A 14,193-nucleotide genomic window follows, 5' to 3' on the forward strand; every position below is an offset into this window, starting at 1 on the left:
GAGCAACCATGATAGGTAGAGTGTTGAGGTTTGTGGGGCTTGATAGCAAATTCAACTTAGAATTTTTTGATAAGTATGGCTAATAACTGCGCCAGATGAATAAGAAGAGTTGTACCGAGCAAAATAATTGGAAAAACATGTTCAAAAATTGACATTTTTTTTGTTATTGTAAAAAACCTAAAAAAATTTTCCTCATGACATATCCTTTTCATCAGTTGCCTTGAATTGAAAAAGTGAGACATTTTTGGTACTGCAACCCCCCCCCCTCTCACCTCTCTATCTCAATTTGTAAAAAAGTTTCACTACTTTCAATGCAGAACAAAAATTTGGAAAAAATTCAAAAATTCCATTTTTTTTACTCTCATTTAAAGATATGGTGCAGTTATTAGCCGCATCAAAAAATTCTAAGAGAAATTTGCTATTGAGTCCAGCAAACCTCAATTTTTAAGTTCATTTCATGATTTAACTGATCCCACCTCGCTATTTCATAGAATAACTAGATTCTTCATACATTACCTAGATGAATTATGAACAATTTACTTGCATTAAGTACTTTTTCGTTAATGTAATTACCTGGAGTAAACACATTAACGGTAACACATACAAAAAATTAAATTTGAACTTCCGGTGAACACAGTTTCGTGCCACGATTACGTGGTGGAGTAACGCCAGAGTAGCGCGGTCAGAGTTCTGAAATATTTGTACAAATAAAAATCTTCCATACACACTTGAAACTTTAAAGATCAAAAATTGGGAAAGTAGTTTACTTAAAAAAGCGCGTAGAATCCAAAAATTACTTTTTTTTTCTCAAAACAATACTGATGTCGCTACAAACTCTTGAAGTACATAGGGCAAAAACAAAAACAGGCATTTTTGCAACACTTTGATTGTCTCTCCTGACCACAAAAACAACTCTGATTTAAAAACCCCACTCTGTTTTTAGTTTTAGGGTCTGAAGTACCGATTAAGCCCATTTTCAACCCGAACACAAATCTGCAGTTGCCTAGTATAATAATTTACAAATTCTTGCTGATATGAAACCGAAGTCGATGAATTGAGACGTTATTGTTATTGGATCTTTACCTACTTGTATGTACAGGGTGGCCAGAAATATCGGGTACCCCTAAAAAAGTTTTCTAACTAAATACTTCGGTTGGTCACTGTGAATGATAATAATGATAACACAATGATTGGTTGTTGGACTGGAGAGATAACATCCCACCAATCATATGCATCTAATATTTCACGTTGCCAACCTATATTTTTAATGAAAAACTTTCTTAGGGGTACCCGATATTTCTGGCCACCAGCTGTATGTAGTATCTATGTAGGTACCTACTTTCAATCTCCCCTACTTTTCCTTCTCCTTTTCCTATCACATAATGGATTTTTTATTTGACAAAATATTGACTAATGATGAAATTTGTTTCTATGAACAGAACTTACTGTAATTAGATTCCACAAAGTGCTTGCAGCAAATCATTAAATTATCAATGATCTTTTTTTTTTTAGGAAACTGACTTCCGCATGCATCAATGATACCTTGGTTTTTTGGTAATTTGTGAAGTGATGTTCGCGAATATTCAAGTACCTAGTATATGGTAATGATAATTAGTAGGTACCTACCAATTTATGAGTTGAATTTAGAAAAATTGATAAAAAAAAAACAACTGACCGATTGCATCTTCCTTCACAGAAGGGAACCTAACAACTCAAATTACTTACTTTGGTAACTTCCCACTTGGTTTATCAGAATTTCACATGTATATATTCCTTTGTTTTTTAGTTTTAATTTCTTGAAAACAATTAGTGCTCAACAATCAGTGCTCTTCTCCTGGTCACAAATGAAGTACGAGAGTAAATTTAAAAGTAAGGTTTCCAACCCTGTAACTTTGGAACTGGAACGAAATCAAGACATAGAAAAAAAAACAGATTCGGATTCTACTTATGAACATATTTTAACTTCTTTTCTGCATATTTACTTACTATTTAATTTGATACATTTTTTTCAACCTTTAAATTAACTTGGAAATTTCAACCTCGTTGAGCTTTCCATGCCAATTTTTCAAGCACTATTTTACACTTCATTTTCCGTTTTGAAAAAAAAAAAAAAAAAAACGCAAGGAATTTTGAGTGGAAATTGCAAAAAGAGTCGACACTTGGGTAGGTGAGGTGCACTAATTGCCACACAAGAAACAAAAAACCATTCATGCAGTACAAACATCAAAATTCCTCTCAAGCTGCGTCGAAGTTTGAAAAAACACCTGAAAAAACACATCAAACTTTATGACTTAAGAGGAATTTTGACCTACTGCATGGACAGTCTTTTTGTTTCTTGTATGGTAAAGTGCACCCATGACCATCCCTTAACAATATTGACATTTTTGACTCAAAATTCCTTGCGCTTTTTTTCCTCTAAACGGAAAATGAAGTGTAATATGGTGATTGGAAAATTGGGATAGAAAGCTCAACGAAGTTCAAATTTCAAAGTTAATTTAAAGGCTGAAAAAATGTATCTGTATCACATTAAAAAATAGTAAATACAATGTACAAAAGTTACCATGTTGGATGATTCTTTTACCACAAATAACAACGATGAGTTGATGTTGAGTAGGTAGTTCAATAATAATTTCAGTCAAGTAAAATGATCAAATTAAACAGATCCTGCTTTTAGGAAAAACTTCAAATTCAAATTCAAATATTCTTTATTGTAGTCGACAGCTTTTGCTGTATTACAATGTCAGGGCAGTACATACAAAAATTTAGGTATTAATAGATACAAAAAAATAAACAAAGTACATGCCATTTTGCAAATAAGGGTTACAAGTTACGAGTAGATTTAGGTAAAAAAATAAAAATAAAAAATATAGAAAAACAATACAAAATAAACTTGAAGAACTGCTATCCATCAAGCTGCACTGCTGCAGCATTTCTTCAACGCCAGTAGTTAATCTAAGTATGTCTAGAACAGGAAAGAATATTGTTCATTTACACCTTCTTAATGTATCAAGAAGATTATTTTACAATAACATTTATGATGAGAAAAATGATTACCTATTTTCTTAATTCTTTCAAAATGTTTTCATCTGTAACAAAATTTCAAATCAAAGTATGTAGTTAACCAATTAACAAAATACCTATTATACATAGGTACATTTAGAAAACTACAAGCATGGAACATCTATGCGAGTAAGTATTCAAAAATGAAAAAATATATGGAATGAAGTTATCAAACGAAAAATGTATCCTGTTAGCGAGTTCATCCATGATAACTTTCCCAAATCTACACAGTCTAATTATTCAATTAAAAATTTGTAATTAGCTAACTGTGTATTCAATTAAGTATATGTTTATAAAATGAGCTAATTCTTAAGGATATGTGCCACTTTACTAATTACTACGATAACTATTCCCTTTAAGAATAATCACCAATTTATAATAAAACGGCGAAAAGTGAAACCAAATTTTATGTGAAATTTTTTCATATGTATACTTATAGTATTATTAACGATCTAATTACCTATATTTCACAAATTGAGTAAAAATTCTCGTGATATTCATTTTTTCACCTATTGCATTGAAATATGTATTAGCGATTTCATTTGGAATTTTTACAGGGAATTTTTTAAATAGAAATTTTATCCATTAAAATACATTGTGAAATTCTTACCTAGGTACCTAAGTACATATGTAATTTTGATCTGAAATTTGTAATCAAACTTTCTCCATTGAAAATATCATCTGATTTCGTTGGAAATTCTTAACTAATACCTATAAGGTTATTTCGGAGTTCTTACTTCAGATATTTCCAATTCAGAGCCAAAATTATAAAGAATTATTTGCATCGCTGATGCAATCGTCTGCAACACCTCATCAATGAGCTCTGTTGTCACTCCAGTAACATCACACCTAGCACCGGTGATGCAACAACCGCTCCAATGTACATGTACATTTTGCAGCCTTTCAGCATGCCTCTATCTCAACTGGCACAACTAGTGTACCTACGAGAACACACAACTAATTTTAACCGGTGCGATTTACAACAACCAAAGATACCTCCATGTACTTATGTACAAATTTTAAAATCAATTCTGGCCATGGTGGTGGTAGCTCTAGCGTTATGTGTTCCAGCCTCAACTGGAAACAACCCATAGCAAAGAACAGACGGCTCCAAATCCGATCACCCTAAATTATGGGGAAATCCTGGTAATCATTTCCATCAATACAGATATCATCATGGACAGCTCCAATTAGCAAGCTGTCCTATAAACAAAGGTGAAAAGTCAGCCCAATGGAATGACAAAGTCATGGCAGCGAACAGATCTTGTGTGGAAGACCTTGAAAGCTCCCTTACAAATAACTTTCTCGACCTTACAGGTAAACCATCTAGTACTTAATACCTACAAAACAACACTAATGACCAAGCGAATGAAAATTAAACATTTCTTTCATTACGCTTTTTTTCGGGAATCGATAGTGATAGTCATATATTTTTTACTTTTATTTTTTGATTACTAATTTGTACTTGTTCAACAGATTAAAAATTGGTTGGTACAATAAAAACCAAATTACACAGCATGCTGTCGATTTATGATAAAAGAAATAGATTCCATGATCGAATTGGCATTACTGGACTTTGACTTTCTCCATGATATCATTGTCTTCTTCATTTGGATTTGGTCCAATGTTTTTGACACCATCTATATTTGCAGACACTTTTATAGAATATCCTACTTGTTTTATTTACGCACCCTCCCAGATAGTCTTAAATAGTGTGTAACTGTTGCTTAGCTTCTACAAATATTACTTAGTTACTAAGACATCTTTTGCATTGTTCTCATGCAAAATGCATGTCAATAAAACGCAGGGGTTTTTTCTTTTATTATAAATGCCATTATCATCATGATGAAACAACGAGTATGTTTTTTCTATTTTATTGTAATGTAACTGTAAATGTGGCCCGTACCCCTAGGAAGGAGGAAGGGAAATTACTACTAGTAGGGGATCTCTGGTCAACGTAATGTTTCTATCTATGGATGGGTCCAACATGCAATCTGCCTAGTCTGCCAATGTATGCTTTACAGTGAGGTAGGGTATAGGTGGATTGGGAACGTAAATAGGTGTCTAAATTTATAGTATATGTTAATTGGTAGGAATTGTATTAACGATACCTTTCTGTGCGAATTTGCGTTAATTAGTGTGTTAATAAGTTGTGCGTTGTATTTCGTGTAAATCTAGTCAACAATACACAGTTTATCTGTAATGTGTTTGCTTTATTTCCGTTACATCGCGTTCTGAGATAGAATGAACAAGTAAATAGGTCTCTGAGTAACCATTTGCGAGCTAAGAGTCTAATTAGGGACCTGTTTGGACTGCTATCAAAATCGTTTACCAAAATTACTAGCTATTAGGAGTCAGCTTTATTTCTATTCACAGTAAGTTTTTCTATGTGTTTATTAATGGTGATTGTTCCTAGTTTGTAAGATTTTTTTTTGTTATTTTTACATAGGTACTTGACTTATCTATAATTATGTAAGTTGTTACAATTTTATTGTATTTACCTACCTATTCCATGTATAATCGTATGTAAAATCTGATTAAATGCATTTTAAATTTTTGATATGATCGATATCATTTGTTCAGATATTCGCAAAAAAGTCAATTACCTAGTTACTCTCGAACATTCAAAATTGAAAAAAAAAATCATTCAATTGTGTTTTTTTAAAACAGAGTTAGGTACTTACATACAAAAAAAAAATTAAAAATCTTGAAACTTCTTTCTTGAATGTCTGATTCAAACTCGCAAATCTCACCATAAAAGTTTTTCTTCGTTGAAATGCTATTTTCAAAAGTTTCGTTCATTCTCAAAGACGAAAAAAAAAAAAAAAAATGCAAAAAGTTTGAAGTTCAGCAAGTGAGTAAAAATCGCTTTGAAAATAATCTTATCAATCTGAAAAAATGCAGAAAAATGGAATAAAATTTATGCCTATCATCGAATGTTTAAAACAGCACTCTGAATGTAACTTTTTCGAAATTTCTTGGATGCTCTGAATTGAAAAAATGTTACTTATGTAGATGTAGAAGAAAGTGCACATCCTGACATCCAACAAAAAAATCATTGTACTCCTATATTGATGAGCGTTGATTATCTGGATTTTCGAGCTTACAGCACCACTTTTTGAATGTTTGATCTAAAAAAACCTGCAATCTACACTAAATAATTCAATAGGCACAGATTCGACGAAATAAAATGATTAAATAAAAAATTTGTACCAATCGATAATCAAGCTTTTCGAGCTTACATACAGCACTACTCTTTTATATTCTAGTATGAACCAGTCAACTGAACGTTCAGTAAAAATCTGCACACTACGTTTGATAAATTAAATATCCTACAGGCTGAACAAAAAAATAATTATTTAGAAGTTGTAGGTAGTTATCAATTTTCAGCTTTTTGAGTTTACGTACGACTTTTTCAATTTCCAATAAAAAAAAATGTCTTTTACTTGCTTGAGATGTCTAAAAAAAAGTACACTGATCCTGCGTAAAAAAATCAAGTTCCACTTATTTAAAAATTTTCGAACTTTTAATGAAAACTTGTCCCCTCATTTTTAAAATTAAATTCAATTTTTTCTAAATTTTGGGGCCTCAAATGGAAAGGGGGGGGGGTGAAGGAACAAGTCGTTCGTTGGTTTTAGTTTTAGGGTTCTCTCTGGAGAGGGCAAGACGGGGTCACGAGCATGCTCCTGAAATGTACCCACCCAGTACTCATAATACTTATAGGCAGTAATAAATACTGAAAAAAATGGTAAATAAAATATATTGATAAAAATTTCGTAAATAAAATCTAAATATCACACATTGCTTATGAATTAAATTTTAATTATAAAATATTAACGTGATCGGGCGATTTATGAACAAACACTCGATTTATGGTTCTACAAATCGTAGTGGTAGGTACATATTAAAAAAAATATTTATAGAAACCCTTATCCATGAACAGATCGTATTATTGTCTCTCGGATAAGGTACACTTTACATTGGTAGATATTTATTTGCATTAATCAATAATGAATTTTATTTCATCGTGAAATAAATAAATTTATTAATAGGAACTTACATAATCAAACGATAATTACAAAGTAAAGACCAGAATTATGGTAAAGTCGAAAACGAGAGCACAGTATACATAATCTTATCACAGCCCCGATTATGCGTTTACTTATATTGTATTTTATTATTAATTCGATTTTTAAGTAAGTATACTTAGTAAAAATAAAAACAATCAAATGCTCATTTTTTTTCTCGAAAAAAAAAAGACAGGAAGAAGAGTTCGATTCAAGAAACAAGAATATAAGAAAGTACTTATCATTTAATAGGCCTACTTAAATATTGTATTCATGGCAGTATGAGCATTTTTTCTCTCAAATCTCAATAATTCATGTTTTTTCATTTTCACCTCTAAGTATCATCGAATTCTCTTCTGTCCCTTTTAAAAACCATCCTAAACATTATTATTATTGTTACTCGTATTCGTATTGTTATTATTGACAATATCTCCCGGTAAATGATGTTTCCAACTTCGAAACAAATACCTGGTGAATTTACGTAACTGTCTAAACTTACAATAAGTTGCCCCTTGAGCCGACTCCAGCTGTTGAGTCTGTATCAAGAAGCCTTTTTCTTTAAAAGTTTTCTCCAGTTTTTCCCTCGCTAGTGATTTTCTACTTTTACGTTTTAATTCTTTGCTACGAGCTCGACTATTGGCGAGCAGTCTTAGATTACCAGTCGAGTCCAAAGACATTGATTTTTTCTCCTGTAACGTAGGCTGTGCACCTCCGGTGAATTTAAACTTACACATGGATACCTCGCTCGGAGGCGTCTCTTTGTTATTTTGAACTTGGAGGTCACGCAGGCATAAATTTAAAGGCTCGTCGACGACAGTTGTGCCGTAATTTTTGTAAATCAGATGACATATATCAGCCTTTTTAGGTTTACGTCCTCGTCTCGGCCGCGCATTGTCTAAAGTCATCTCACCCATGTATGGCAAGTCTTTGTATCGAACTGTCGATTGTAGAGAAGTTAATCCTGGTAGTGAGGGAGATGGAGATGGTGGAGTTTTGGACGACGACGTTGAAGGTTTGGGAGATGACTTTGATGTGGATGTAGTCCCCGAGGATGATGTTGTGGCTTGTGTTATTGTTGGTGATTTGGGTTGCTGTTGTTGGTGGTCTTTGTTTTGCTGTAGAGAAGCTTCGTAGTGGTCTAGGTATTCCGGAGGTAGAGCTTGGTGGTGGAATTTCAGTTTCCAGCGTGCTTTTCGTTTGCCTCTGTAAACATGGTAAGATGAAATGTGAGATTAGATCAAGGTTTTGTTACAAATTCGAGAATTTATAGCCTATGAAGGAAGGATGAATATTCAATGATGGATGGTGATAAAAGTAGAAATTTTTTCAAAATCCTGATTAAGCTTTTTTGAGTTCTGTATGAATTTTGTTTTGGATCTTACGTTGCCTAAAAATATTTTTATTAGGTACATTGGTTGAAAATGAAAAAAATCTGTGTCGCGAGTACCTAATTTTTGCAATTTTATTTTCTAGTTCATACATCAAACGGTATGAATGTCTATCTTGAGGCATTTTCAAGCGGTAAAAATTCCATTTTGGAAAAAAATAACGCTGGATTGGGCCTTATTGAAATTGAAAAAAAATATTGAGTAATTTTTGAGACCCACTCTTCTTAAAATTCATGTAGAAAGCTCAAATATTTTGAAGGTTTGAATAGTCGCTTTCCCTCAGAGTAGACTTTTCTCCAATCTTCTTCGAAATCTAGGATAATACGTAAATTAAAAAAACAACTCAAAATGTAATTTTTGAGCCAACTTCTCTCCTCTCTGACAAGAAAGATATGACAACTGGCAGACAATTTTTGAACCGGACACAGCTAATCGAATGAGCATTCAAAAGTACATCACCTGTCGAAATTTCAGATGCCAAAATACCTATTTTTTGGATTTTGGTGCATTATTAAAAATCAAATTTGGGTCAAAAACGAGAAAAAAAATCAAAACTTGACCAAATTAACGTAGAAAGCAGAAATTTGGTTTCGAATCGATTGGAAAAGGTTTCAAACCGTTTTGAGCAGTTCTGAATCCTCCAGCAGGTTTTCAAAAGTTGCAATACTTCCACAACATCTCAACTAACGAAGTTGGAAAGCTAAAATTCACTGTATACTCTAATTTCAGTGTGCTGAATCGACAAGAGGCGATTTCAAGCCGTTTATACGTAATTCAAGCTGTTTGGGAGCCCCCAGCTACATTTTGGAAATTTCAAATTTTCGAGAAGTGCCATACAAATCGTCCAAATTAACTTTAGCTCGTACAAACGCAATAGTTGTTTGGTATATTTCACACGCTATAAAAAATTGGAATTTCCAAAATATGGCTGGAGGCTCCAGAACAGCTGAAAACCACCTGTAATCAACTCAGCATGCTGAGATTAGGGTACAATGTAAGTTTCACCTTTCCAACTTCATTCGTTAAAATGTTGTGGAAACTTTATTAACATTATAGGTAGGTGTAGGTATTCAAAAATCTGCTGGAGGCTCCAGAACTGCTAAAATAACGGTTCGACAAAGCGTTTCTAATTCATTCAAAGGCTCAAAAATAGGACGCATACTAAATTTCAGCTTTCTAGGTTCACTTGGTGAAATTTTAATTTTTCTCTATTTTTGGTCCAATTTAATTTTGAAGAATTTTTTAAGACTTTTTTTTTTCAAAATTTTGAAATTAAACTTCTTTTTTCAAAAAAAAAATATCTTACTCTCAATTGAATACCTATTAGAATTTTCCATGTTTTATGATCTGAATAGACGCCTTAATTATGAGCAACAAAGTGTAACTAGTTTTAATTATGTATAAAGGAGTAATGCATTACCGGTTATTTGAATTTTTCGTTGCTGTATCAGCTACGGCTGGTTGCCTACATTGTGGATTGCCGTTCACTTGCATATCGTGTCTGTAAATATAAATGCATAACGTTAACATCGCAGGAGCTTCGACAAAATTAGGATTCAGCTGTTCATGGGCCAGATAAGAGGTTTAATGTTAGTCAAATTGATGGATGTTTGTTTGAGACGATAGTGTTATCAAAAAACGAAATTAGGTAAACGAATAAAAATAATTAGATAATTTTTTTTCAATCAGTTTCTTATACGAATCATTCACTCATTTTTTTTCTCATTCTTTTTCAGTGTTGAGCATAAATGCAGTGTAGATGATCAGTTTGTTGAATGCTGAGATCGAGACCAAGGCCTTGGAGAGGGGGCAAAGAGGGCAATTTCCCCCATGAAGTGTTTTTTGGAGAGTCCAGCACAAGAAAGACCTGTGATGAAAGAAAACTCTGTTGTTTTTTTTTTTTTACTTCTCAAAACATGAGTTTTTGAAAGCTCTTGTTTATTCATTTCTTTTTCAAAATTAAAATTTCTAAAAAAAAATACCTATCATTCAACTTGTAAATTTTAAACTGAAAAAATGAACTTCTCGCATACAAAGTATCGTTTTTATGCAGCCTCTCAAAATACAAATTTTCAAGAGCTTCTACCCTCATTTGGATGTGTATTTTTTTTCTTTTAAAAAAAAAATAAACATCACAAAACAAATCTCTCAAATTCTAAAATTTAAAAAGCCAAAAAATAAACTTCTTGCATGAAAAAAAAAAGTTTTTAGTCCTCTTAAAATAACCTATATAAACCTCCTGACGAAGGGTATAATAATCTAATAATTAAAAACACCCCCCCCCCCTCCCAAAAAAAAATAAAAAATTATCCTCTCTTTTTTTCAAAATCATTTTCCTTCAAAAAAAAAACATAATTTTTAGGCCTTTTAAAATCAAATTTTTAAAAGCTTTCGTCCTTGCTTTGCTGGGGTCAATTTGTTTCATGTTTTAAAATGAAAAAATTCATATCTGGTCCCTCAAAAATTCAAAACAGAAAATGAAAATTATTATAAATCATTTGAATTTGATATCAATTGGCAAAATTTTTTTTTTTTTCTTTAATATCAGTCAGCAAATTCTCAGTCAAATCCACCTCCCCATCCCCTTCTCAAAAACTCTATATAAATATCGTAGTTTCGTCTCTAGAAATCGAACCAAATTATACTATTTGCCCCGGGTCCTCATTGGCTTTCGATGGCTCTGAATTGAGATAACTTTTGAATTACAATCAATAATAATTATGTATTTTTTTTTTACGAAATATTTCTTTTAAAAAATGATAATATCAACGCTAGTATTCTCATAAATGTAGTAGATAGCTCGAATCTGCAGATTGGTTATATTTTTTCAAGTGTTGGAAAATTTTGAAATTAATTAATTAATGATCGTATCATTTCTACTTTTTTTTTTTATAAACCCAGACGAATTTCCAAACCTAGGTAAGAAGTATTTATTTCTTTGAAGAAATTAAAAGCAACATCTGTAAAATTAATTATTTCTCGAAGTATTGTCAAGTTACTACAACAACGTAGGTTATCGAAATAAAATGAAACCTTTCTTCGAATATCATTAATCGCATATTTCTAACTACGTGTGCTTTTGTTCTTGTAATATTCAATTCGAAGGAACTTTTCGACGATGTAGTTGAAACTTGCGAGTCATTTTGTTATTCTCATGAACCGAGGAAATGTCCAAGAGTGTTTTAATTTTAGAAAAAAATATCCTTGAGCTTATATCGATTTTATATTTTTAATTTTTTTTCACAAATAACAGAAAGATTAAATTGAATCATTTTTTGTAGAATCTTTTGGAACAATTAATGCTTAAAAAAGTTTTCAAATTAGTGAATTAGATTCAAAATTTTTATTAATTAAATATTATATTGTTTTGAAAAAAAAAAAAACAATAAAAATGACAAAACGAAAATATTTTAAAAAAACGAAAACAAAAAAAACACTTCAGAATTATTTCATTAAATAATTCGAGAAAAAGAAACAGCCACAAAAAAAACGTACGTTAGTTTCACATAAGCAAACCATACTAAAAAAAAAAAAACAACAACAGAACCGATCACTCAAAAAATACCAACACTGCATTTTCTCACCTTTTTAAAAAAAATTCTCCAGGTGAAAATTACAATCAATCGATCATCACAGTTTAAAAAACCACCTTCGTCATCGAAACAAAAAAAATAATACGAATTATCCGCAAAACATAAACAAAGAGAGCTGAGTTTTCGCGATAATCGTAGACAGAGAGAGAGAGAGAGCAAAAGAAAGATAGGCTATACCAAGAGAGTGAGACCGAAAGAATCAAAATCACTATTGGGATGAAAAATGCATATAAATTTGGTGTTTTTTAGGCGCGCCGTTGAGTACATGTGATTTGAGTTTGGAAGAAGCGTTCGGACGCTCATCTCAGACCTCGGTAGAAATATGAGATTGCTCCATATTTGGATGCTGTTTGTTGGGCGTCTTTATATAAAGCGTTCATTCGCAAAACACGTATATAGTTTTACTTTTTCTATATTTAACGTTATACATGTTTAATTTACAGTGTTACCAGACGCCTCTAGCTATTGAATTCTCTCCTCGCAGGCTATTTCTTCTCGCTGTAGGGAGGTGATTGACGAATGAATTATTCGACCTGCGACTATTTTAGCGATATACCGAGCTGGATTTGAAATTACGTTCGTTAATTACCTAATCGAGCGGATTTTTTTTTACGAGCAGATTTGGCATAGTTGAAAAACCAATATTGTTCGTGTAAATATTTCCTTATAAGAGCAGCTCTCGCGAAAGTTCATCGTTATAAATAGTTTTATGATCGATATGGCCTATAATCTCGACCCCCAGATTTTTTTGATGTGGTTTTCTAAGCAGGGATAGGGGATCGGTACCGAAACGTTACAAAAAAAAATGTTTCCAATTTTTAACGTGCTCGGATTATTTGAAATTCGAATTTATGATCAGGATGGAGATTGGATGGAAAAACACGTGCTCAAAGATGATATTCGTATTATCTAAACTAATTACCAAGACTTTAAAGGCAAAACTCGGACTTTGCGTAACTCGGTAAGTTGAAAATTGCTGCGAAGGAATTAGTTACATCGTGTTGCGGATATTTTTTAAATTTGGCCATCACGTCGCGTCGTCGGCTACGTACATGGCTTAATTAGGCGTATATTCAAATTACTTGGAACAGATTTGAATCTTTTTAAACGAGCAATATTTACCGAAGCATGTGTCTGCCGTTTTAGAAATTCTTTTCCTAGCCCAGCACGTGTTTATGTTTAGTCGAAGTGAGAAAAAAAGACCGAGTAATAAGTAACTTGTACGAATGTGTTGATGAAATAAACGAGATGATGCGTAAATGGCGAATTTTTTTTTCTAGATTGTTTAATATGTATTGTAATTTTTTTTTAATGCTTCGAGTGGCAAGATTTTTTCATTTTTGTGGTTTCTTGTTGATTCGAGTTGATTTAATTTTCGAAGAAACAGTGTTGTTTTTTTAAAAATATCGAAATTACATGATAGTAACTGTTGATCGATAGAATCGAGAGAATTTCAAGATTTCATGGGGTGTGAAATTTTGGTTCAATTTTCGAAAAAATTAATTAATAATATGCCCAAAAAAGGCATGTTTTATTGATATTGCATAAAATTTTGAAATAAAATGATAAAAAGTTGAAAAGCTGGTAATCTTGGGGAAATATTTTTTGATTGCTTGAAAATTTTTCATTCGAAGTTTTAGTACGAAATACAGGTGATTACGAATGAATTTTCGAAAACTACCTATTTTCAATTTTTGATTTCTGTAGCCTGAAGACAACATTTAAAAAACATGGAAGAGATTGAAAAGTAATTTCATTGTCACCGTTTGATTTTAAGCTATTGGAAAAATCAATTTTGTTGAATTGATTGTAAAATAAAATAGTAATTTTCTCGTTCCTATACTCGATTTGCTCTTTTTTTCTCGAAATGGGGAGCCAGGGACGCTACGAAGGATCGAATTCTATGTAAAAACAGAGAGAATATTCAAGCTCGAACTCACAGGGAAACCTTTCAAGGTGTCTGCTTCGGTTACATGAGACTGTGTGTTTCAGATAGAGCGTGATCTAAAACCTCCATAACCAAAATTTTAGCTGCCTAAATTGATTTTTCGATTTTTAGCGAATTTTTGAAAATTCAAAATTCAT

General features: G+C 32.1%; 1 protein-coding gene and 1 long non-coding RNA gene across 3 annotated transcripts in view; one reads left to right on the forward strand and one right to left on the reverse strand.

Annotated features, from left to right (window-relative positions):
- The window catches only part of LOC135841870 (uncharacterized), a 40,634-nt gene extending 35,371 nt beyond the window's left edge, over positions 1-5,263 (forward strand). Inside the window, exons 3-4 of the long non-coding RNA XR_010558007.1 lie at positions 950-4,377; positions 4,537-5,263. This is a non-coding gene — a long non-coding RNA (uncharacterized LOC135841870). The remainder of the gene's footprint in view (positions 1-949; positions 4,378-4,536) is intronic.
- A 1,539-nt stretch (positions 5,264-6,802) lies between these two features.
- The window catches only part of LOC135840103 (uncharacterized), a 28,811-nt gene continuing 21,420 nt past the window's right edge, over positions 6,803-14,193 (reverse strand). Inside the window, exons 1-3 of one of the 2 annotated variants that reach the window (XM_065356447.1) lie at positions 12,100-12,463; positions 9,936-10,016; positions 6,803-8,330 (exon numbers count right to left, since the gene is read on the reverse strand). In XM_065356447.1, coding sequence (XP_065212519.1) covers positions 7,505-8,330; positions 9,936-10,009 — 900 coding nt within the window. In that variant the 5' untranslated portion in view covers positions 10,010-10,016; positions 12,100-12,463 and the 3' untranslated portion in view covers positions 6,803-7,504. Of the gene's footprint in view, positions 8,331-9,935; positions 10,017-12,099; positions 12,464-14,193 lie in introns of those variants that run through there. The other variant, XM_065356449.1, reaches the window with a different exon arrangement.

The sequence above is a fragment of the Planococcus citri genome, chromosome 3 (assembly GCF_950023065.1).
Source record: "Planococcus citri chromosome 3, ihPlaCitr1.1, whole genome shotgun sequence".
Classification (NCBI taxonomy): Eukaryota; Metazoa; Arthropoda; class Insecta; order Hemiptera; family Pseudococcidae; genus Planococcus; species Planococcus citri.